Here is a 23870-nt window from a genome sequence, read left to right as displayed (position 1 = left end):
TGACAGAACCGGGCTAATATGGTCATACTTCCTGGTTCTAGTAAGAACTCTAGCTGCTGCATTTTGGACCAGCGGGAGTTTGAAAACATTTGTGCCCATGGTGTTTAAAAAGCATCCTAAAATGCATGAAGTTGGTTTATAATTATCCAGAGTAAGCAGAGCTGGACAAAGAAGCTCAAATATATGTAAAGCATTTTTTTAAGTATATAATTCCCATTGCCATAACTTCCATTTGTGTTATTTCATAGTTTTAAAGACTTTATTGTTAAAAAAGAAAAGTAATAATAAGACAATCTTAATAATAAGATTGTTGAATAAGTTGGTGTGTCCAAACTTTGACTGTCTTGTCACACTTAATGCTTTAGTGAATATTTTATCATACGTTTATTATTGAAAGTCAATTTCCTTATAGACATCAAAGGCCCAGTAAAATGTACGCACAATAAAATACAACAAAGTATGCAACCAGGACAATAAATTAAACTGCAAATTCAATGTACATAAATAACAAACAAAATGGTTTTGGCCACTAAATATTGTAATTAAAAAATATATGAATCTATAACCTTTAAAACATGTGACACTTGAAACTGAATGTAAGCCGGTGTGTGTTATTGTGTTCATGTACTCTAGCAAAACAACAGCTATAGCAAAAATATTGTTTAGGACAAAATTCACAGAGGTACTTTAAGAGGTTTTAATTATGTGTTTAAAACCAACATACAAAACCCCTAAGCACGAGGAAACAAGCATTTATGTAATTAAAGGGATAGTTCACCCAAAAATGTACATTCTGTCATTATTTACTCACCCCCATATGTGACCCTGGACCACAAAACCAATCGTAAGTCTGGACCCATATAGCCAACAATATGGGTCAAAATGATCTATTTTTCTTTTATGCCAAAAATCATTAGGATATTAAGTAAAGACATTTTGTAAATTTCCTACCTTAAATATATCAAAACTTAATTTTTGATTAGTAATATGCATTGCTAAGAACTTAATTTGGACAACTTTAAAGGCGATTTTCTCAATATTTTGATTTTTTTTGCACTCTCAGATTCCAGATTTTCAAATAGTTGTATCTCGGCCAAATATTGTCCAATCCTAACAAACCATACATCAATAGAAAGCTTATTTATTCAGCTCTCATGTGATGTATAAACCTCAATTTCAAAAATTTTACCCTTATGACTGGTTGTGTGGTCCAGGGTCACATATAGTTGCAAACATGTTTCAGTTTATTTCTCTTCCTGAGCATAAAAGAAGATAGTTTGAAGAATGTTAGTAACCAAACAGTTGACGGTACCCATTAACTTCCATATGGAAAAAAAAATACTAGAATGGAAGTCAGCGGCTACCATCAACTGTTGCATTACTGCCATTCATCAAAATATCTTCTTTTATTTTCTTTAATTCATATAGGTTTCAAACAACATGAGAGTAAACGTTGACAGAATTTTCATTGTTGGGTGAACTATCCCTTTAACTTTTGGCTGAAACCTTTTAACTACTGAAATAATACATGTAGCCCATGTTCGCATGTAGCGAACAGTATTTCGATGTAATACCATAGAAAAACATGGTACTTTTTGGTGGGTGGCATTTCCAGTGGATGGCCAAAAAGTTGCAGACACTGTCTATTGTCAACCCAAATACTGGGAACACTTAACGCAAACTTCTGCTTTGTGATTTTAGTGAAAAATTAGGTCCACGGTGCAACGGACAATGTTTACTTCCAACGCAAACACACGGAGAATGAGCGCAGAGTGACGCGGTGAAGCACATCCGCAGCTCTCCATCCCCGTTCAGCTCGCAGCAGGAAGTGTGCTGAATACACCGAGAAAAAGACGGTGGAGCCGCCCGCTGAAGAAAAAAAAAAAAGAGTTAAAAAACTATGGCGAGCGACTGAACATGCCATTTATCCTCTGCGCAATCAAAAAGAGCATAAACCCCCATCCGTGATCATTGTGCACGTCTGTAAGTCGGGTAAGTGGTTGCAGCTTGAAGGCGTTTGTTTAATTGCACACAATGGCCACATTCATTGAATCAGAGCTCGCGAGCATCGGGATCTTTGTGTCGCTAGGTAGCTAGCAGACTAGCACTGACCTTACTGCTAAGCAGAAACCATTTCACACTATATACCGGGCGTGTGTCGTTTCAGACAAATTTATTTGAGTGTTATTTATCCACACGACTATTTTACGACATGAAAATGGTTTATTTTGTTTGCTAGACTTTTGTTTTGCTCTCGGTTTCCGCGGTAGTATCGTGAGGGGAGGCTAGCGCGTTAGCTGCGGGGGGGTTGTCGCTGTCAGACCGACACATTAAAATAATCGATGCGATCGCGTACGATCCCCGGATTTTTTTTCGCGCATTCGAACCCTCACACGAGGTAGACAAAAAATGAGCGCGAATATTCCGTCCAAAGCGTTTGGCGCTTCGAAAATGAACGTTTTTCCTCTCCTCGCGCACTCGGATGTGGCTGCTACAGCCCACCAGCTAATATTTGCACACAGCGACTCGCATCCTGTGGAAAACATACGGGTCGGGTTGTACATTTTGGTATCCCTCACAACGACGTACACACGTATTTGACTAGAGAAATGATCATATATCCCAACTGGATGCACGATATTTTCTGATTTGGTGAGTCTGGGGAGGGAAAACGACACGGAATGTCGGGTATCTGCATCTGCTTTTGTCCGGATAAAAAGCGGGTGTGGGAGCGTCAGGCCAAGGTCATAGCGAGGCGTTAATCGCTTACATTTGATATAAAAACAGGTTTTGTTAAAACCTAACGAAAATTATTGTTATTATGGGTCCACACAGACGTGTTGGGCCCACCCGTTTGTTTCTTTGTGAGCTGCGCCATTGGGAAATATAATGCATAACAACATATTTCAACTGTAACAATATTTATATGGTGTTTATATAGGTGTTTTACGTTTCACGCAGCCTCTATGTTTTAGTCTTTAAATGTAGTTTTCATAAGAGAGCGTACTTCTGTACTGGTCCAAAAAAAAAAATCATGGAAATATCTATAGTAAATTAATTTTCAAGTTTTCCTCATTTGGGTATTTCTTTCATGTCGAGTAAAACTTCTTGCACGTCGTTGTGATGTTTGATTTGCAAAGCTGTTGTTTTTCTTTTGAACTTTTTTGACACAAAAGAGTCTGAATGATTTTTTTTTTTTTATTTTATAATCCTTATCGCAAATGACTGTAAATATTATAGAAAAGTCTTGGTCAAAATTAGTAGAGTTTATCACTGGTCATGCTAAAGCATGACTTGGATTTAAACACAATACATTTATTTCACTAACAAAAAACAACATACATTACCATGTTTTGTGATGTTATATGATAATTCAGTTGTTACATGTCCAAGTACATATATCGGATAAGTACCATGATATTACCATCTGATACCATCGCTATACCATGATTTATTTTAATATTCTTTCACTGCAACATGTTCTAGTAATGCTTGTACCAACCTTTAAATGAGCAAACATGGTGCAAGTAGTCTATTTGTATATTATTGCATTCATTTTATTCTGTAAATCTGGACCCATCTGACATTTTGCAGTATGGATCTTGACAGCATTGATGAGCTAAAGCATCCAGATGGTCTTGAGTCAGAGACCACTGGTCAGGTTTTATACCCTGAGGGTATGCGATCTTAACTCGGATCACAGATGCTGTGAGACTAGATTCATTCCACATACAGCAGACTGTGCTATGCATGAGTGATAATCACATCATAAACACTTCACATAATCTGTATTGCAACTTGTAGCACAAAATGTACTTGCAAATGTAAGAAACAGTGAAACTACAGAATCTTTGTAAATTTCGAAACTTTAGGCTGTGGAATTTACATAAGCCTTTAAGCATTATTTTTCATAGTATATTTAATTGTTCAATTACTTGACATATTAAATAAATAATTACAGTAATATATGCCTTGGTACCAGACTTACCTGATTATCATGAATAGATTTAATTACTGTTATAATTAGTAGCTTGAATGTGATTATATGAAATACTAGTTTATAATGACATGAGATACCCATGTAAGATGCATACAGGGATATCACATTTTGTAAAGAAACTTGGTGACCTACAAATACAGGCTGATTCAAAGCTACGATGAAATTACTTATATGACCCATGCAGAGTAATTTGATGCATTATAAACTATTTTTCTTCAAACCTTATTGCAGCTCTAAACAAGGCTGTTCTTGCCTTATTGGCCTCTCGTTTACTGCCAAATCACTTCACATTGAAAGGTTTTGATATCAGTCACACATTGTCTGAACATTGGGTTATTGTTGAGGTGGCTCTATTGAAGTTATTGTACTGACAGTGAAATAATGCCATACAACAGGCTTGAGAGAGGCAGGAAAATAATCCAGCTGAGCTTTCTAGTGTTTCAGTTTTCTGATGGCCATTGTGTGGTAAAAGAGCACTGTTTCTTTCATTCCAGTTTTGTGGTAAGATGAATTGTTCCCCAGTGGGGACTAATTGAAGTGAATTTGTGGTCATGCATTTTATTTAGTTCTCTTAAAGTAAACTCCACTTGAATAATACTGTGCTTTACATATTACCATGAGTAGAAAAGTTGTGGCACTTATTTTGTACTGTCGCCAAACACCCTGACCCTTTATATTGAGCTCCCAGCTACAAAGATTCGGATCAGGCTGGTTCTGTATTTATATTGGAGCCGAAGTAACCAAGTTTCACTTGCTTTAGCGATGCCCATGGCAGTGATTTAATTTGAGGAAGTGATTTTATATGCAGTACTGGCATTTAGTGACCCCTGAAAGCAACAGAAAATCAGAATCATGCACGTGTTTTGAAGAGCACATCTGATTGATTTAACAATGGTTAAAAATGAATACTAGTTTTAAGAGTAACTTTCAGTATTAAAATTGGGTTCATCGGTTCACAAAAATATTAAATGTGGAAATGAAATAAAATCTTGGTTAGTCTGATGTGCTGCCAAAACCTCATCACATGTGGCTTTAAATTAAAAAGATTCCCTCATAAATCAACTGCCATGCCATATAATTCATCAAAGAGTACATTGTCTGTAGTTATTAATCTGAGCATGAATGTGGTATTGGAGTTTCTTATTTTGGCAGACTAGCTAAAGAGTTGCCGGGGGATGACAAGGCAATGTAACCTTGGTTGTTTGTAGGAGTTTGTATACCTTACCGCTAGGGCTGGGTATCGATTCAGCAAGCTCTCGATTCGATTCGATTCTCGATTTTTTTTTTTTACATTAAGTGAATATAGTTTTAATACAAATGCTATTTATAGTTCTAAAAAATGAACAGTAAACATCAGTTTACAAATGGTGAATCCTTTAAAAATAAAGATTTATTAATATTTATTAGCAGTAGTAGCATTGAGTCTTAAGACTGCTTAATAGTAATATATTCTGACACAGCTGCTGTGTATGTGATATGACGGTAGTTTTCTCAAATGAAACGGTAAAATGCTAATGAAGTGACTCAGAGCAGCTGGAGATGACATTCGTGTTCATATCATCATATAGTGAGACGGCAGAAGCTGAAAACACCGCGAGCGTCATCCGCGCTCGAGTATGTGTGTAGTAAACAAAACAGTGCGCCGCGCCATCTGCCATTCATTCATTGCCGAAATCATGGCGCCTTATGCGTGATATCAAATGCTTCTGCAGATTTATAGTATTACTATAGCATTTCACCTGAGCATCGCGAATCATGCGTATGGCCATGATACGCGCTGAATGAATTACAGGCTTTCTGTTGTAACATCGCGCAAGGTAAATAAGGGTGACATCTAGTGGAGAAGACTAATGATAAGATTCACGTTAATCAGATCTTGTTTTAAATGTGTGCTGAAATAAATACCGGCAAAGATCGATTTGAGGCTTTTGAGAATCGATATCGAATCGACGTCATTTAAAAAAAAAAGATTAATCGGGAAAAATTTTTTTTTGCCCAGCCCTACTTACCACTGTATTTAGTTGTATCAGGGTACAGATAGCAACCTACACCATTTGCATTCTCATTCATAGTCATTGTGTTGCATCGTTAATTCTGCTAAGTTTTGTTGCATTGTATAGGCCTGAGCAGTCTTATATCGACAGCTCGTATTGACAGTGCATGACTTCTGGTTGTTGCAAATTGCTCACTTCAGCTGTCAAAATAGCTCCAGTGATATTCAATCTACATTAAAATTCTTTGTCAAACGTAGGAACAGCTCAATGGTTAGACAGCCATTAGTGAGTATCTGTTAATCAATTTTGCCTAGAGATATTTTGACCCAAACTTCTTGTTTACAAAAGTGCTTTGGCACATTGATGTTTTTAGTCTTGCATAAAATACTTGCATGATCAACATTTCTATTGGGTTGAAGAAGGAAGAGATGAACATTCCAAAATGTGGGAAAATTAATTTTGCTTCAGTTCAGTTCCTCCAGAAAGGATTTTCTAGTGTTATTTGGATGAATGTATGTTTTTAGTGACTGCATTTCTCGAAGGTCCCAAGGCTGCAATAGCCCCAAATCACCATGCAGTTGCTTGATATATTTAGAGTACATTCTGCAAAAAGTTGCCTTGATCATCTAGGTGGTCACTATATATTCTTTTATCATTTTAGGCCTTGCCCATATGTATTGCAGATAATCTCTAATTTACTTACCCTTGGTAAAGCGTTGCTTATGCTGTTTTTTTTCGTGCCTGTGTAAACAAAGACCGCTATCAGCTGTGCTGTGTACAGTTGACGTCAGCATGCAGGTACACAAAGCTGGCTCATTTTCAGCTGCTTTGAACCTGTGCGTCAGTCATATGACTTAAATGTGAGATCAAATGTGTCAAAGCTAACATCACATAATGTGGCCACGTATATCACAGTGAATGGTTTTTGTCAAAGGTTCTTGATTACTCTTAATGAACAGCTTTAAGAACCTGTTTTGCTTGCTACACATTTAGTGTGAGGAAGTTTCAAACTAGAATTTATATTTATAAACTGTTTCTGTCACTTATATATATTAAAATGGTGAATAAAGATACATTAAGTTAAATTAATTTTGTTTCTTTTTGTATTTTCTCAGCTTTCCTCTGATGCCCCACAACTGTCCAGACCCTCTCTGAACTGCTGTGATCGAGTGGAATTGAAAGGCTGATTGGAGAGAATATCTGTCACCCAGGTAAAATGGCTGATACTACAGAAGCAGAGAGCTGAACATCACACATTGCCCCCTTTTCTTCTTTGTTCGAGGATCATTTTATGTGGACATTTCCCCCTTCCATTTCAATTTTCTCATCATGGCTATGCATGATATGAATCGTGCCAAGGGTTTCCCTTGCAAAGAATGCGACATCATTTGCCCAAGTACACCTAGCCTACTGGAGCACATGAAAGCACACTATCATCAAGAAGAGAATTGCAGATTTGAATGTGAGCAGTGTGGACGCATTTTTAAGCATGCCAGTAGCTTGGCTTCTCACAAAAAAACTCATGAAATGGGCTCCTTCCAGTGCCCTGTCTGCACCAGAACGTTGCCCAATGCAGTGGCGCTCAAAAACCACCTCCGCATCCACACCCTGTCTCCAAGTGCCCAAGCTGAAGAGGAGAACGATGACAATGTTGATGAAGAAAGGGATTATAATCTAGCACAAAATCTGTCTGATGCAGCTTTCAGGAGTCACATTAACAACAGTGGAATGATGCCTGGCCATGACCACGACAAACAAAAATCTCCAGGATCTGAAGATGCCTGGGACAGACCATTCAAATGTGACCAATGTGACAGGACATATCGTCATCATGGCAGCTTGGTAAACCATAAGAAGTCTCATCAAGAGGGCACGTATAAGTGCAATGTCTGTTACAAACAGTTCAATAATCTTGCAGCTCTCAGTGCTCACGAACGCACTCATTCAAAATTTAAGCCCCCTGGAATGTCCATGGGAGCCCTTGTGCCTGAAGGACCATCTGACTCTCGTCCCCTTGGCCCCCAGAATGATGACATGGCACCCAGCTTTTGTCATCTTTGTCAAGTTGCTTTGCCTAATAAGAATGACTTTCAAGAGCACCTTTTGTTACATAATGCTGCATCATCTTCATTGGGGCTAACACGTAGTTTCCCAGGGATAGTGCCTCATCATCTTAGTTCTGTTCGCTCCCCAGCGGTGAATCCTTATACACCTGCTCTAGGTGACCCTCTTCCACTGCCTCCATTACCCGACAAGCGTTATGACCCAATGCTAGGCCCTCCTGTTAATAATCCCATATATACCTGTGCATATTGTGGAGCGGGACATCCTGACTTGGAGAGTCTCAAAATTCATTATCTTACCCATGACCCTCACACCACAGCACATGCTCAAGGTGGCCCTGCTATTTTAAATTCTGCTAGACTGGCTTCAAACTCTCAACCATCAATATCATCATCCAATGGTGAGACAAGGTCACAGGAGCAGTCTGCAGCCATTGATGATGCTGAACGCCGATTTAAGTGCCAAGAGTGCGGGAAAAGCTATCGACATGCTGGGAGTCTAGTTAATCATAAACGCTCCCATCAAACTGGTCATTATCAGTGCACTGTTTGCTGTAAGCAGTATCCACACTTAGCAGCACTTCATAGCCACCTCCGTAGTCACAAAACCCGGCCAAATTCACAATCGATGGGATCAGAGGGAGATTGGCTTTCCTCTGAGCCACTGACAGGGCTAGACTCTCAACAAGGCTTTGTACATTCTCAGGATCAGGAGAGTGGTGCAACAACGCCAATTTCACTGCCCGGTAATCTTGGTGATGCAGCACACTTTGTCCCAGACGGTTCCCATAATAGTGGCCTGGATTCACTGGAATTCCATGACCGATTCGATGACTCTCTTGCCCAAAGCAATTCTGGTCACTCACCTCTTCCACAAAACCATCGTCAAGCAAACAGTGTCAACCAAGGAGGTATGACCAATGGTTACATGGGTAACATAAGCTTCCATAGTCCTGGTGGTGCCTCCCTGCCAGCAGGCAGTGCCAACCTCAAAGAAAGTGCTCGCCAGAGACGTAGTCATGACCCGATGCAGTTTGGAGGGGCTCAAGACAACTCCCAGGGCAACAGTAAAAGAATGGATAACAAAGACGATGATGACGATGGAGAGGTTTATCAGTGCACAATCTGTGGAAACCATTACGCCAGCCTGAGGGCACTTCGTAGCCATTTACGAAGCCATGGGGTTAACCATGGGGCAGGACCCTCCTCTGCCCTCTCTCCAATAGGTGAGCAAGAGTGGAGGAGGCGACAAGAGGGTAGTACAACCAGTCTTTTGATCTGTAGCACATGTGGCCAGAGCTTCAGCAGAAAGCAGGACTTGCTTAACCACGAGCTAGTCCACGGACATCCCCGGCCAGATGGATCTACACAGGGCTTAGGTGGCACTAGCTCTAATTCTAATGGCAAAATGGATGGACGGAACCACATTTGCGTTGACTGTGGCATGTTCTTTGCAGATCGCCATCAGCTGATCACTCACCTGTGTCCAGGCAAGGCGAGAGCGGGGGCATTGAACAAGGCTATGAATGGAGCTAAAGGGATGACGGGTGGTGCTGGTACCAGTGGCAGCGGGGGCCCTGTAGACCCTCGGCAGTTGCCAGACTCTGATGATCGGCCCCACAGGTGCGACCAGTGTGGAAGGAGTTACAGACACCCCTGCTCCCTGCTCAACCATAAGAAATCTCACAAGACTGGGGTCTTCCGCTGCCTTGTCTGCCAAAAACGCTACTACAACCTACTGGCTCTCAAGAACCACCAGAGGACTCATTTTGACTTAAAGAGGTTAGCCAGCATTGCATGTGCCCTATTATACTCTAACTGTTTAGTTCTCTTTGCATACTTTGAATGCTTATGTATTATCATGAGTTCCCCACTCATGTGATTACCCAGGTCATCACTGAATTATTAGATTTTAATGAAATTGAGTGTCAAGGCAGTGTGCACTGGTGATTTTTTTTTCCCATTAGAGAAGACGAGGGCAACAAACATACTGATAAACACGCATACACGCAGTTGAGTCTGAATTTCATAACGTCTGTACCCCATTTGAGCATTGTGTAGTCATCTTTGTATTTGTAAGGGGACCTTCCCTTTTTCTGTTTCTTCCTTTTTTAGAAGAGCATTTTAACACTGCTTTCTTATCTGTTTGTTTTTGTGTGTTTTGTCTCTTCGCAGGCACAAATGTGAGGAGTGTGGGAAAGCCTTCAAGATTCAGAAGCAGTTGATAAATCATCTACGGCTACACGAAGAGCACAGAGCAAAGACTGGAGATCGAGACCAACGGGTTCAAAGCATGTCTCATCCCAATGGTGCCCGCTATGAGGGAGGCCCATCGCAGCTCCAAGCTATGAGGATGGGTGAGCCCAAAATTCAGAATCCTCCTGTGAACACCAATTATGGTCAACCTCAAGGTTTCAAGAAACCGTATGCGGGGGCTAGGGCCCAGCAAGTTGATGACGGCAGCGGTCGCCGACCCTTTGCTTGCGATCAGTGTGGACGTACTTACCGTCATGCTGGCAGTCTGGCCAATCATAAGAACCTACACAAGATTGGTGAATACCACTGCAACGTGTGCAACTCCACTTATCCAAATCGACTGGCAATGAAGAACCACCTCCGAATGCATTTCGCTCTTAAGAAATATGCCTGCACTGACTGCGGTAGGGGCTTCAGGAACCAGAGGCAGCTTGAAACACATACCAGCAACCAGCTCTGCAAAGATCTTCCTGGTCCCCTTCCTGGTCCCAGCATGCAGACTGCTCCTCTTCCAACTGAATATGAATGCGATGGGTGCTCTCAAGTCTTTACTACAACCACAGATCTGGCCTCGCATAACTGCAGTGCCCAGCTTCCTTCTTCCTCTGCCTCCCTCAACAGCTCTAATATGAGCATGGAGACAGGTGACCTGGGGTCTCCAGAGCGTGAAGAACGCCCATTTTCCTGTGACCTTTGTGGCTGCTCTTACAAGCATGCTAGCAGTATGCTGAACCACAAAAATACACATAAAATTGGCAACTTCAGCTGCTCATATTGTGACAAGCCGTACACCAACTATATGGCCCTGCGCAATCACATGCGAATCCACACGCAGAAGAAGCGGCATATCTGCTCAACCTGTGGCAAGGCTTTCCGGCTGGCCCGCTTCCTTCGGAATCACCAGAGAGTCCATGAGGAGGGCCACACCCGTTTCGGCTGCCCCACCTGCGGGAAGAGCTTCCAGGGTCGTTCTGGGCTGGCAAGGCACCGCTGCGGGGACAACCAGGTAGGCAAGGAGGGCGTGAGGAAGGCCACTTCAAGCACAAGAGAGGGAGAGGAATACCGGTTCACGTGAGTTTACGTCTGTTGTTCGTGATTTTTGAAGTGAACTAGTAAAGATCACAGGTTTCTACATGTCTATTACAGGTATATGATCTCCAATCCGGCTTCCTTGGGACCATACGCGTGCCGGAATTCGGATTTTTCTGAAGTTTGGACAGTATGATTAGTGGAGACCAGATAAGTTACCCCCCTTTGCTTTCAGTTAGCAATATGCACTAGATTGCAAGGATGTCTTGATATAATGGGTGAATTTTGATGTACTTACTAGGTAGATGTGTGTGTATTGTACCAAATCATTGATTCCCTCCTTATTTATTGATCTGATTGATAATATTCTAGAATGTATGGTGTAGTTTACTGTAGTTACCATTTGAGCATTCAGTTGCCATAAGTACTCATACTGACCATCTTACATCAGCTGTTGTGCTCCCAGTAATAACTATTGATCTGGGCCCAACAGCATGTAGCATGGGACTTAAACCCATTTATTAAATGCATGTTTACTAAATATAAATATAGCTTTTGTTGCTTTTAAGGTAAAGCTTAAAACTTTGCTCCATTTGCTGTCAAGACAATATAAATATCAAGCAGAAAACAGTTTTAGAAATGTGTCAACATACTAACACTAACACACTGCTTCCGTATTATCATATTACATGATGAGAATAAACATTCATAAATTCACAGAAAGAAAAAACAAAACGCGCTGCTTCACTACGTACATGTGCTTAGTGCTTGGAAAACAAGTTCACCACACTTGTTTTCCATGTTTTATTCCGACCATTAATCCCAAAACCTTATTTGCTGTACAATTATGTTATTTAAAAAAAAGGCTTCCTGTGTGTACTCTTTCTATACATGGTAACATTTACCTGTTGAATCTTTTAGTATAAGTACTACGAGTTTGAAAACAAACAGTTATTTGCAGTACATTTTTCTCATGACTAGGTTTGTCCTGTAGACTGTTACAAAATTACACATCTACAGTTCATATATTACCACCATAAATTATATAGAATATTATACCACTGCCTTTATTTGAACACCAAACACAATTGGTAGATACTTTGTTACAATTCATATTCAAGTTTTCCTCTCCAAGCTGGGCCAGTTTTTTTTTATTTTTGGCAGCTGGATTCAAGATCATATACCTGTATTTGTGTATCCGTCAATGCAGTTATCATAGAAGTCAGCTACATGTTGTCAGGTTACTTTCAGACTAATCTAGGTTACTAACTATTGAGGGGTTAAAAGGACAGTGAGCAGGGGAGATTTACTTTTCCTCTCCTCTGTCTTCACAGATGTGACCAGTGTGGCCGATCTTACCGGCATGCCAGCTCACTCCTTAATCACAAAAACACCCACACTGTCGGCATCTACCATTGCGCTGTGTGCCTCAAGACCTATTCCAACCTGCTCGCACTCAAGAACCATCGTCGCATCCATTCTGAAACTCGACGGCACCGCTGTCCAGAATGTGGCAAGGCTTTCCGCGTCTCCTCCCAACTACAAAACCACCGCCGTGTGCACCAAAAAGAGCGGGAGTTTGCCTGCACTCTGTGCCAGCGGAGCTTCCCTACCCAGGCTAGCTTCCGACTCCACTTGGAAATGCAACATGGCCGTGCCCCAAAAACATCGCAACAGCCTGGGGTTTCGTACAGTGGCTCAGATGTGGGTTGGGGCTCTGGGCTTGACCTTACGCTGATGCAGGCCCAGGGACTGGATCCTAATGGGCTCCCAAAGCTTAACCCATCACACCATGGCCCCAGTGGCAGCAGCTCATCTGGGCATCAACAACAACAGCAGCAACAGCAGAGTCGCAGTGAGGTGGGGTGTAAGTCGCATGTCTGTGATCAGTGCGGCCGTGGTTACCGTCACGCCAGCTCACTTCTGAATCACAAGAACAGCCACAAGATGGGCACCTATTTCTGCAACTCCTGTCAGAAGGAATTCTCCAACCTGATGGCACTCAAAAACCACAGACGCATCCACACTGAACCCAAGCGTTACCAGTGTCCGGACTGCGGTAAGGCTTTCCGGGTCTCCACCCAGCTCATCTGCCACCGCCGCATCCACACCAAGGAGAAGCCTTTCTCTTGTCAGCAGTGTGATAAGCGCTTCTCCAGCAAATCCAACTTAAGGCACCATCAGAAGGTCCACTGGAACAGCTCGGCACCTTCTTCAAGTCTGAACATGAGCACCCACTTCTTGGGTATGCCGTCTGGGCCCTTTTTATAGTGGTGAGAACTGGGGAAGCAGAACTTTCGGTTTGTTTCGGAGATTCATGCCAAGGCTTTTGGAGGTGCCAAAACCCCCATTCCTTTTATTCTCACTCCTCTCTAGTGCTTGAGGTGTGGCTGTGAGGCTTTTGTTGAACGGGTTGTTGTTTAGGTTAAGAGAACTGTCCCTGCATGTACCCTGAAACATTGGATTAAACAATGGATTTGTTACATCGCGTAATGACTGTTAGGTTTAGGTCATAGTGACAATATTTTCCCCACCTTTTCTCTCATCCTAAACACCACAGGTGACCTTACTTGCATTTTAGTTCCCTTTGGGGGTGGGGGACATTGAGGGCCACTGCCTTCATTTCTGATACCAGCCTTTCGAAGAAGTGCAAACTAGCTGGGGTCTTGTTTTAATTCTTGAAAACGGATTGCTTTCGGATGAAACATTTCCATATATATTGTGTATTAAATAGCACATTTACCACCATGGTACTGTTAGATCAGTATTGTTTTTGTGATGTCACAATGGGCAGGTTAAATTATAGTGACTTTAGGTTCAAAATGGACACGTTTCCCCATGGTCAGGGTAACTGCCACAAGAAACACGCATTGGAAAACCATACATTTCATCCCATGCCCAGCTTTGATTGAGAGTCTCGAAAGCATTCTCGATTTTCAATCCTAGACAATACAAAGAAAACGCGTTGACTGTCCGATGAATTCCAAGACGTGTCGAGCAACTTGTATGTTTAACAAGTAGAAGTAACTATGTTTAACAGTGTATAGAGTGTATTTGAAACGTCTTCAGTTATTGGAGGCAACACATTTATTTGTTGTGTAAGACTGTCAAAAAAATGTTTTGTACTCCTCCCCCTTTCTGTTGATGTTCTAACTTTTCTAACTTGTGTGGTCCTTGCAGCACGAAGATGAGCTTCAAACCTTATTATTCAGCAGATGACAGCATTGCGGTTATTGGGTTCATTTCTTAGTGGCGTCATTCATTCGTTCCCCCCTTTTATGATGTTGCTCAGAACCCATATTTTAAAACTGCAACTAACTTGCTAGTGTATAGAAACGATAGGTTGTGCTATGAAAAAAAAAAAGTGAGAAAAGTGAAAGGGGGAAAAATGTATATTGATAGGCTTGTAATGGCATTTGGTTTCACCTTGTATTGTATTGTATCTCTGACTGTATCATTTACAGGAAAACTTTTATAAAAGACCACCGTAGTATGCATTTTATTTATATTAACACTTGTAACTGAAAACGCTAGTTTTAGAGCTCCCAGTTTTAAAATGTCTTGTTTCGACCCCTCCAGAGGCTATCGGACACAGAGTCAGGAATGGCAGGACTCCTAAAGAACACTTGTTATAGTGACTGTAATCTCCTCTTTCGTTGCCATTATTTGTTATGCTTTTAAACGAACATTTCTGTCCCTTGTGCAATAAACAGGGAACTGTAATAATGTGTGTTTTGATTGCAGTACAATGAGTGTAAACATATCACTTTATTATTATATTGCCTTTCTCGCGTGATGTTGTGACTGTCTCTCCCACACTCATGTCAAGATTGGATGTGCCGGTTTCACTCTTTAAGCTCACGCGTTAAGGAATTATTTTGTGATCATTACAATCAGCAAGGCGATCTTATTTTAACTCCTCAGTTACACCATGTTAACCCATGTATTTATTTGTTTTGGCTTTCTCTTTTTCTTTTTTATTTAATTGTATTTTACTATTTTGAGCTTGTTTTCAACCTATATTACCTGGGAGCACTGGTGCTAAGTCAGTGTATTTTGAGTGAAAATGAAGTTGTATGTGCTATGATCAAAGCACGGGAAGATTATATATGTATGTACCTATACCCTTGCAAATTTTACACAATTGGATAGTTAAAAAAAAAAAAGTAAATTCTTCCCAGGTGCACAGTTGCTACTTTGGCAAGGATTGATTCCAAATATAAATGATAAAAGTGTTCATATTTTTTTCTTGTTTATGTATAAATAAGCTATATATATATATATATATATATATATATATATATATATATATATATATATATATATATATATATATATATATATATATATATATATATATATATATATATATATATATATATATATATATATATATATATATATATATATATATATATATATATATATATATATATATATATATATATATATATATATATATATATATTGTTTATATATATATATATTGTTTATATATATGCACACACACACATACATATATATGTGACTGTTTACTTTTTTTAAACTACATTTTGATAATTAATTTCCTAACTGAACATGTTTGAATTATAACCTCAATGCTCTCAAATAATAAAAAGAAATAGCTGGAAAATTAATGTAACATTCACTCTAAATTTATGTGTGAAAGTTTGCCACTCATGGTTGGTGTTCTGAAAGAGTTACCATCCACCATCTGGTTTCAATGTCATGGTGTCCTTGGTAAAGTATGTTTATTATGATTGTTTCCATTCATGGATTTTAGGATGTTTAATGCACCTGACAGCTGGGGTAAGCAGTTTGTTTACTGTGGTCAGTAAGATCTTAACTGAGTAATCAAAAAAGAACACAATGAATTCCTTACCATTACTTGTTTTGTACCGTTAAAACCACATAGGATTTTGCTCCTGTTTTACATTACCCTGTTCCTTGTTTAAGCTGATCGCTAAGATGAACTCTTATATAGTCTAGGTATCATTCTTGAAACTTTTGATAAATACACTATTATATAATAAGTAATTTCTATGCAAGATAATATTTATGCAATACTTATTTTACTGATAAACTAAATTCTGAGTGACTCAATTTTTTCTTCAAGTTATAGGATGGTTTTGCCTTTTTACATTTAGCAGATTTTTTTTGTTTTTATTGGGCGTTTTTTTCTATTGTTAGGATAGTGGAGTTTATACAAGAAAGTAGGGATGAGGGGGAATGTAATTGGGACACGTCCTAGGTCCTTGTGAGCAGACAGCTCTTGCATGTCCTTGAACGTGTGCACAGCAGTTGTTTTATATATATGTATGACTCTATTTATAGCTATGAATCAGTCCAAAATCAGAACCTGAGCAGATTAAATCAAAGATAATTAAATAACAAAATAGGGCGGATAAACGTATCGCAGACCATTTAGTAAGTAACTTAATAAATGGAACAATCAGCAGGTGTGTCTATATATGGCATTCATGATGAGTATGCAGCGACAGCGACCACTAAAGGCGCACTACCGCGCGTGACATCAGCGAGAAGAAAAGCGTGCCATTCTACCTCGGTTATCGAGCAGCAGATCACAAAACTCGCATATCGCAAAGGTAACGATTCTCATTATAAAATATTTAATGCTTTAATGACATTCTTAAAAAAAAGTAGATCAGTTTAACAGGATTTAGAAGGGTTTAATTTTTTATTTAATTTTTTTTATTTAGTTCTTCCTATTCCATCAATGGTCCACACTCCAGCCCAGTAGGTGGCGGGCAGTGTTGCCAACTTAGCGACTTTTCAGACCCCCTTAGCGACTTTTTTCCAAAAAAGCGCCTAGCGACAAATCTAGCGACTTCTTGGACAAACCTTATTTAGTCTCTGAGACCCGGGGGTACACTCTTAAAAATAAAGGTGCTTCAAAAGGTTCTTCAAGCGATGCCATAGAAGAACCATTTTTGGTTCCACAAAGAACCATTCAGTCAAAGGTTCTTTAAAGAACCATCTCTTTCTTACCTTTTTATAATCTGAAGAACCTTCTTTCGCCCCAAAGAACCTTTTGTGAAACAGGAAGGTTCTTCAGATGTTAAAGTTTCTTTATGGAACCATTTAGACAAAAGGGTTCTTCTATGGCATCGTGAAGCACCTTTATTTTTAAGAGTGTACTGCTGCGTTAGCGCGAGCTCTTGTTTTCCCAGCGCTGTTCAGCCAGCGGCAGAGAGGAGCAGTGCTTTCAGTTAAAATAGATATTCTGTTGCTTCCAACTCTATTTTACATGCAAATATACACTGTAAAAAAAAAATCCGTTAAATTTACGGTAAAATTCCGGCAGCTGTGGTTGCCGGAATTTTACCGTAAAAAATATGGTAGCAATGTTTTAGGTTTTACGGTTTTAACTTAAATTTACAGTTAAATACCGTAATTTCATTAACTGATATAATGTTAATATACCAACCTATTGAAGTACTGAAATCTGTTTTGTACCTTTGTAATACACTGATAACCACCAAATGCAGGTGGTGATGAGAAAGTCACATGATGAACCAAAGCCTATCACAAGCAGCTTTTAAATAATAACATGTATAAAAGGTGCACAGTGTTATTCACACAAACACTAACAGGTTTTTACTGTAGCATTTTTACAGTCGTTTACCGTTAAATTCACGGTCATTTTTTACAGTGTAGCTGAAATCACAGCACAGCCATTGTCTTTATCGTATGTGTATTTGATTTCATTAGATGACGTCTCGATTATAAATCAGGATTTTAGTGCAGATTAACATCTTGTAAAGGAGAGCTGGTTAGTCTTAATGGGCTGCGTTTCAGTCACTATTTCATATTCATCCCGTTTTCTGACAACAGAAACAGTGAAATATATCAATGAAAACAGTTCTGTTGAGAATTTGGCTTCATTAAAATACAGTTTGTGAGCACAGAGAGGCAAGACAATATGATGCACTGATGTCATGAATATGCTAATTGGCGTATGACGTAATTTAGCGACATTTAGCGACTTTTCAAGCAGGCTTAATGGTGCGTTCAAGTCATGTTGGATAGATCGTATTTACGAGTTGAACGCACATGAATGCCACCACAAAGTCGTTATTACGAGTGGGAAACTCTAAATTTTCTTTAAGCCCCGAGTTTCCGAGTTGGGGGCGTGTCAATGAGAAACATGGCGGAATCGATGGATGCAACGTCTGTAGTTGACGGTAAATTTTTGTTTAAATTGATAGTTTAGTTGTCCTATAAACTTAAATTGGTCATGTTCTTGTTACGCAGCTAGTTAATGAAATTCAAGTAAAAAAATGCTATAATTTTTGCACCTATAGGTGAAAAATCTTTTGATTTACCATTTTGCATGTTTTAAAAAGATTAAAAACGCAAAACACACCTGATGCAAATTCTTTGCTCTTCATTTTCTATGAGTTAACAGACCTTCTTGTATTTTCTTGCAATTTATTAAAAGAAGGAACACCGCCATCTTGTGCCGACTAAACTGACTTGAACGCACCTGACGTCGTAATTACGACTTGACAACTCGTAAGTACGAACGTCCCAGGAGGACTTGAACGCAGCATTAGCTATTTTCCATTGAAAGAAGTTGGCAACACTGGTGGCGGGAATGCACCTATAGTTTGTTTGCCAACTTCTCCAAAAGAAGAAGGTAACGATTCTAATTTATAAAAATGTGTGTTTATACAAAAATACCTTGGTCATAGGCAATTTGGCATTTGAGAAATGTAAGCATAACATTCATCCTAAAAGGAATAGTTCACTCCAGATTGAAATTTATGTCGTTATTTACTCACCCTCATGTCATTTCAAACCTGTGAATCGTTTTTTTTAGGAATCTAAACTAATTTCTTTCCATATAAGGACAGCTCATTTTGACAACGACTGTCAAACTCCCGAATGACCAAAGAGGATCATAAAAGTTTCATAAAAATACTCAATATGATTTAAGCATTGTATCCTAAAAATATTCAGTGTAAGGAACTGACTAAAACGAAACGGTTATATATTTTCCATCAAACCGAAGCGCGCGTTTGCGTACAGAAATGGCGCGTTGACGTCACTGAAGCCAAAACGACATTGGCTGAGGTGAATATTATTGTTAAATATCTGCTTAAATTGTGGTCTTTTCTCCACACAAATCTTATCAACTGGCTTCAGAATACGTGAAATATATATCACACTGACCGTGTGAGATAAAGCTTAGTAGATTACAGCTTATACACAAAAGATGACAACTCATGATTGTGGAATACTAAGAATTGTAAAATGCAATGTGTGTGTTTGTGTGTGAATTTAATTCTCAGGGGCTGCTGGGCAAAGAATTGTGTTTGAATGACTGAAAGGTTGATTGGAGGTCCCAGAGTGTCCACTAGGTGGTGAAAGATCCTTTAGGTAAGTTTTCACCTTTAGACAGTCTTGTCTGTTGGCCAATACCCTGAAACCAGTCAAGATATTTAGCAGCCTAGACATGTTTCATTCATTTAATTTCAAAGCAGCACTTCAGTGGCTTGATAGCAAGAGAATGCAATATTTGCAGCTTCTTAATTCAGTTTCAGATGAGACATTTCTACGTGAGTCCAATGCATGCAATTTTGACAACTTACACCTGTTTTGAGGCTGTGAAGTCCATGTTTTGGGTCCAAAATACATGCTTGAAAAGTGTTTCTAAAGGATGTGGAGTGAAAATGGCATGCATCATCCAGTTTTTTTTTTACACCTATAAAAATTACATGCATAATTCATGTTTTGTCTGAATTGAGAGTAATATATCTAAACCTCGGCATAAAAGATTAACATACGAAGCTTGTAGCTCAAACAGCACACAGTGGCTGAATTATTTTTAAACGAAAATTTACAGACTGTTGCTTAGCAACTGGAAAACCAGCCCTTCATACCTGCCAAGTTTGGCAAGTTTTCACTGCAATGACTAAATTAATTAATTTAGAGTAATGATAAGCACTTGTTGGTCTTGCACAGCTCCCAGGGCATCTTCTGCTGCAATCAATAACAACGTAATTGAGCAAAACCCCATTATCTTTCTAAATAACTTTATCTACTTTGCACACAGGGGTCTGGGGTGAATGTGGCTGGCTTAATAGTTAATTGAAAGTGTGTCCAACACTTTACAGTGGATGAAACATCTTTAGCACCGTTCGTTTGGAATTAGTGTGCTAAATGACATCCGAGTTACAATTTCAAGGAGAACATCTTATTTCATTAACTGATTCTGATGGGACTTATGTCATTTTTGTTGTTATAAATTGACATTCACACAATTCACAAATTACAATATATTATGTACATAATTAAGGTGAGGATCAAACCTGATGCTGCTACCACAGTGGCCGTTCTGAATGGTTTCCAGGATCAAATCTCTTTATTGATTTAATTTAGTTTTTATGATGGAAAGCCAGCAGGCAGTACTTGAAACTCCAACTGTTTATATTTCACCTAGAAAGTTGGCAAAAACATCTAAATGCATAATGACGATGCACCCGGCATTGCAGCTTGAAAAACACTGTCAGTATATATGCTTGATGAATATACAAGCTTCCTTTTCACATTATTGACATCCTCCACCCCACCCATGATTTGAGAAAGGAGTAAAAGTAGGGAAGACAACAACAGCAGTTGTACACTGGACAATCGTTTTTTCTTTATTTTTTGTTTCAGTTCATAATATCTGTTTGTTGGGGTTTTTCTTTTTTCATTTTTCATTTCAACTTAAAATTTTGACACACTTATAAAAGACAGCATCTGCATAGAGTTCTCATCTTAAAGATCCATGGAGAAAAGAGGGAGAGAGAGAGAGAGAGAGATTGTGAGAGAAGGGAGGAAGATAGCAAAGGGTATTAGGGGAGGAGAGGGATACTGGTACGCCACACTAACCAAACAGAACAGCAAACAGTATTACAAGAGAGAGGGGGGAGAGAGGGACAGTTATGTTGTTTGTTTGTATCTTTTTCCTTTTTTTACAATACAGTACACACATATACACACACAGAAAATAAAAGACAGAAGTTGCAATTCCAGTCAAAGTTGCAGGAATCTATTTAATTTCTTCCTTCCCATCCTTGGTACCCATCTCATTGTGGTTTCTGCCCTGAATGGACTTTTAACTTAAATCCTAGTTGGGCGAGAAGACGTTTGGCGACACGTAAAACGATGGCTGGAACCACGGTTAGTGGCTGTTGTTTCCCTCAACTCCCAAAATAATATTGAAGTCAGCGTTCTTCAGTGCTTTCAAATGCGTGTGTGAGAAAGCCCTTTTCTTTGTATTGCACAGATGACTGTTTTTCTGTTTGCTTTGAGCATTATTGTTTTCCTACTGTACTTTTAAAAAACTTCCAAATCCCAATAACTGCGCTCTTCGTATAAGAGCAGAGCTCATCCCGCGTTATCTTTAACTAGAGCATTTGAGTTTCAGCCATGCTACAGTCTACTCACGCAAGGTTCTCTAACCGACACTGATTATGAAAGCGTCAAAACACGTACCACGAAATTTGCCATTGCCAATGTGGTGGACCGCTGCAAAGAAAAGCATTCAAGGTGCATGGAAGCTACAGATGGTGTGCATTTGACCTGTAGACCTATCGATGGTGTACATGGAGGGAAGCACTTTTTTTCCCCTCAGAGTTGAACCGGTAATGGCTCTCTGAGGTAACGCAACGTATTGTATTGAATCTGATGGTAAAGCATTGTTCCTTTCCTTTGTTATAGAGCACCCTTGACATCACTGAAAGCTTCGGATGCTGCTTTAAGACAAGCGAGCAAGCGGTCGGCAGCAAATCGCTGCGACCAGGGCAAAGAACAAGAAAATCAATCAACCTCACAACTTTGACAGGAACTATTTTAGTAGTTTTATACATGGACATGCAAGTCATTTTTTTCTCTCTTTGAAATATTTACAATAATTACAAGACAAAGATTCAGTTCAGATTGACAAAATCGCGAGCATTCAATAGTACTACTAATATAACACAACTTCTCGGGATTCTTTAAATCATCGTAGTGATATAATTCATCACATTTGATAATGGTATTATTCAATTATGTCATCCTTATCCAGTCATCTTCCCGTTCTAATTAGAATAGTGTTTTTATCACAACATTACAGGCCATTCTCTGTAATTGATGATCATTTTGCTGAAATCACAGTTTGAGCACCTTCTTCACAAACTGTTTCCTCATTCTAAATCTAACACTGAAACAAGAATACTGGTATAAAGTTTAATGGGAATATACATCAAAGGAATGACACAAAAGGGGATGAAATTAAGGTGGATCATGGCTGGGGCTGTTGAGAAAAATCACGATCGCAGGTCTTGGGCGCTCATTAGCCGTGGACCGAGAAGTCTTATCAGTTAACGTAAAAGTCTTTGCTAAAGCACATGTGGAAACTAAGCGAGCATTACAATCTACAAAGCAGTCTACATAGCAGCAGACATCTTCGTCGATCACGGCGGAAGTGTTCTAGCTTTGTTGTGTCGCCGTTCGCTTGCCATGCGGATTGGGCTTAAGGGTTTTTTATTCACCTGCAGTGATGAGGCACTCAACAACCCCAACCAAAAAGACTATTATGCAGTTAAGCTCTAAAAGGTACATTGTTTTTTTTTATATATAATAGTTTGTAATTTTCACTCATTTACAAAATGCCTTCTCAATGTGCTGTGTTATGCCAGTGCTGTCTGGTCATATCAGTGTCTGTGTGATGAACATCAATAAACAGTGTTGAAAAATGAAATTAAGACAACTGAGGAAACTTTCATCCAGATCTGTGCCCGTGTTAGTATACAGTTTTTTTTTTTTTTTAATTATTATTTCATTTTCTTTTAACCAGAGCTGATCTAATGTCTACGTCTAATGTATTGCCAGCACAGAGGAAGCAATGCAAGTGAGTTGAACAAGGGGAAAATGGTAACATAAACAGCATCATTGAGGGGAGCAAGAAAAAAACAACATACAGTACACAAAACATTTGAACATCGTTGGGGGATATTTGTTTTGTACGTAGCTGTTTTTGGAGAAAGTGCTTTAAAACGAACAAGCTTGTGTAGTATACATATACATATTGTTCAGAATGAATAGAAACAAATAAATAAACCTTTATATCGAGAACCTTGTCGCTGAAAGCGGTGGAACTGAAAACAGTCAATGTATACGCAAGATAGTTCACAAGATTTACGGGCAGGGTGGACTGCACAATACAGTCGACTGTAACATTATGCTCTGTACTCGCATAAAGCTTTGGCTTTTTAGTCTTATTACTTTTCTTAACATTTGAATGAAGTCGGCACAGAACTGGAGCGCTAGAGCTGCATACCATAGACCTGCAGACCAGAGAAGCCCCTTGCGCCCGAGACCGGTGCGACCGAGGGCTCCAACAGCAGACGAGCACACACACTCGCACAACCACACACACACACACACACACACAAATGCTCATGCTCACATATACAGCAACGTGTACGTAAAAAAGGAAAAAATGCCGAAGGGACAGGGCACGCATACATGGCC

The 23870-nt window shown here is 39.4% G+C and overlaps 1 protein-coding gene across 1 annotated transcript; it reads left to right on the top strand.

Annotated features, from left to right (window-relative positions):
* The first annotated feature begins 1687 nt into the window (after positions 1–1687).
* LOC107665149 (zinc finger protein 646-like) lies at positions 1688–15488 on the top strand. The gene is made up of 4 exons (XM_016455913.1): positions 1688–1992; positions 7110–9839; positions 10233–11384; positions 12677–15488. Exons 2-4 carry the CDS (start codon positions 7324–7326, stop codon positions 13611–13613), a joined length of 4605 nt encoding a protein of 1534 aa, XP_016311399.1. The 5' UTR covers positions 1688–1992; positions 7110–7323; the 3' UTR covers positions 13614–15488.
* Positions 15489–23870: the final 8382 nt, after the last annotated feature.

This window comes from Sinocyclocheilus anshuiensis, unplaced genomic scaffold (genome assembly GCF_001515605.1).
Source record: "Sinocyclocheilus anshuiensis isolate Anshui unplaced genomic scaffold, SAMN03320099.WGS_v1.1 scaffold379, whole genome shotgun sequence".
In the NCBI taxonomy this organism is placed as follows: domain Eukaryota; kingdom Metazoa; phylum Chordata; class Actinopteri; order Cypriniformes; family Cyprinidae; genus Sinocyclocheilus; species Sinocyclocheilus anshuiensis.
Note: the sequence above shows the minus strand (reverse complement) of the source record. Positions and strands in the feature narration are given on the sequence as shown.

Bases quoted from the DNA above. Each gene is read 5' to 3' on its own strand.
- LOC107665149 (XM_016455913.1), top strand. From the start codon at position 7,324: ATGGCTATGCATGATATGAATCGTGCCAAGGGTTTCCCTTGCAAAGAA. The intron at 9,840-10,232 runs GTTAGCCAGCAT...GTCTCTTCGCAG, and splicing joins ACTCATTTTGACTTAAAGAG to GCACAAATGTGAGGAGTGTG. The intron at 11,385-12,676 runs GTGAGTTTACGT...CTGTCTTCACAG, and splicing joins GGAGAGGAATACCGGTTCAC to ATGTGACCAGTGTGGCCGAT.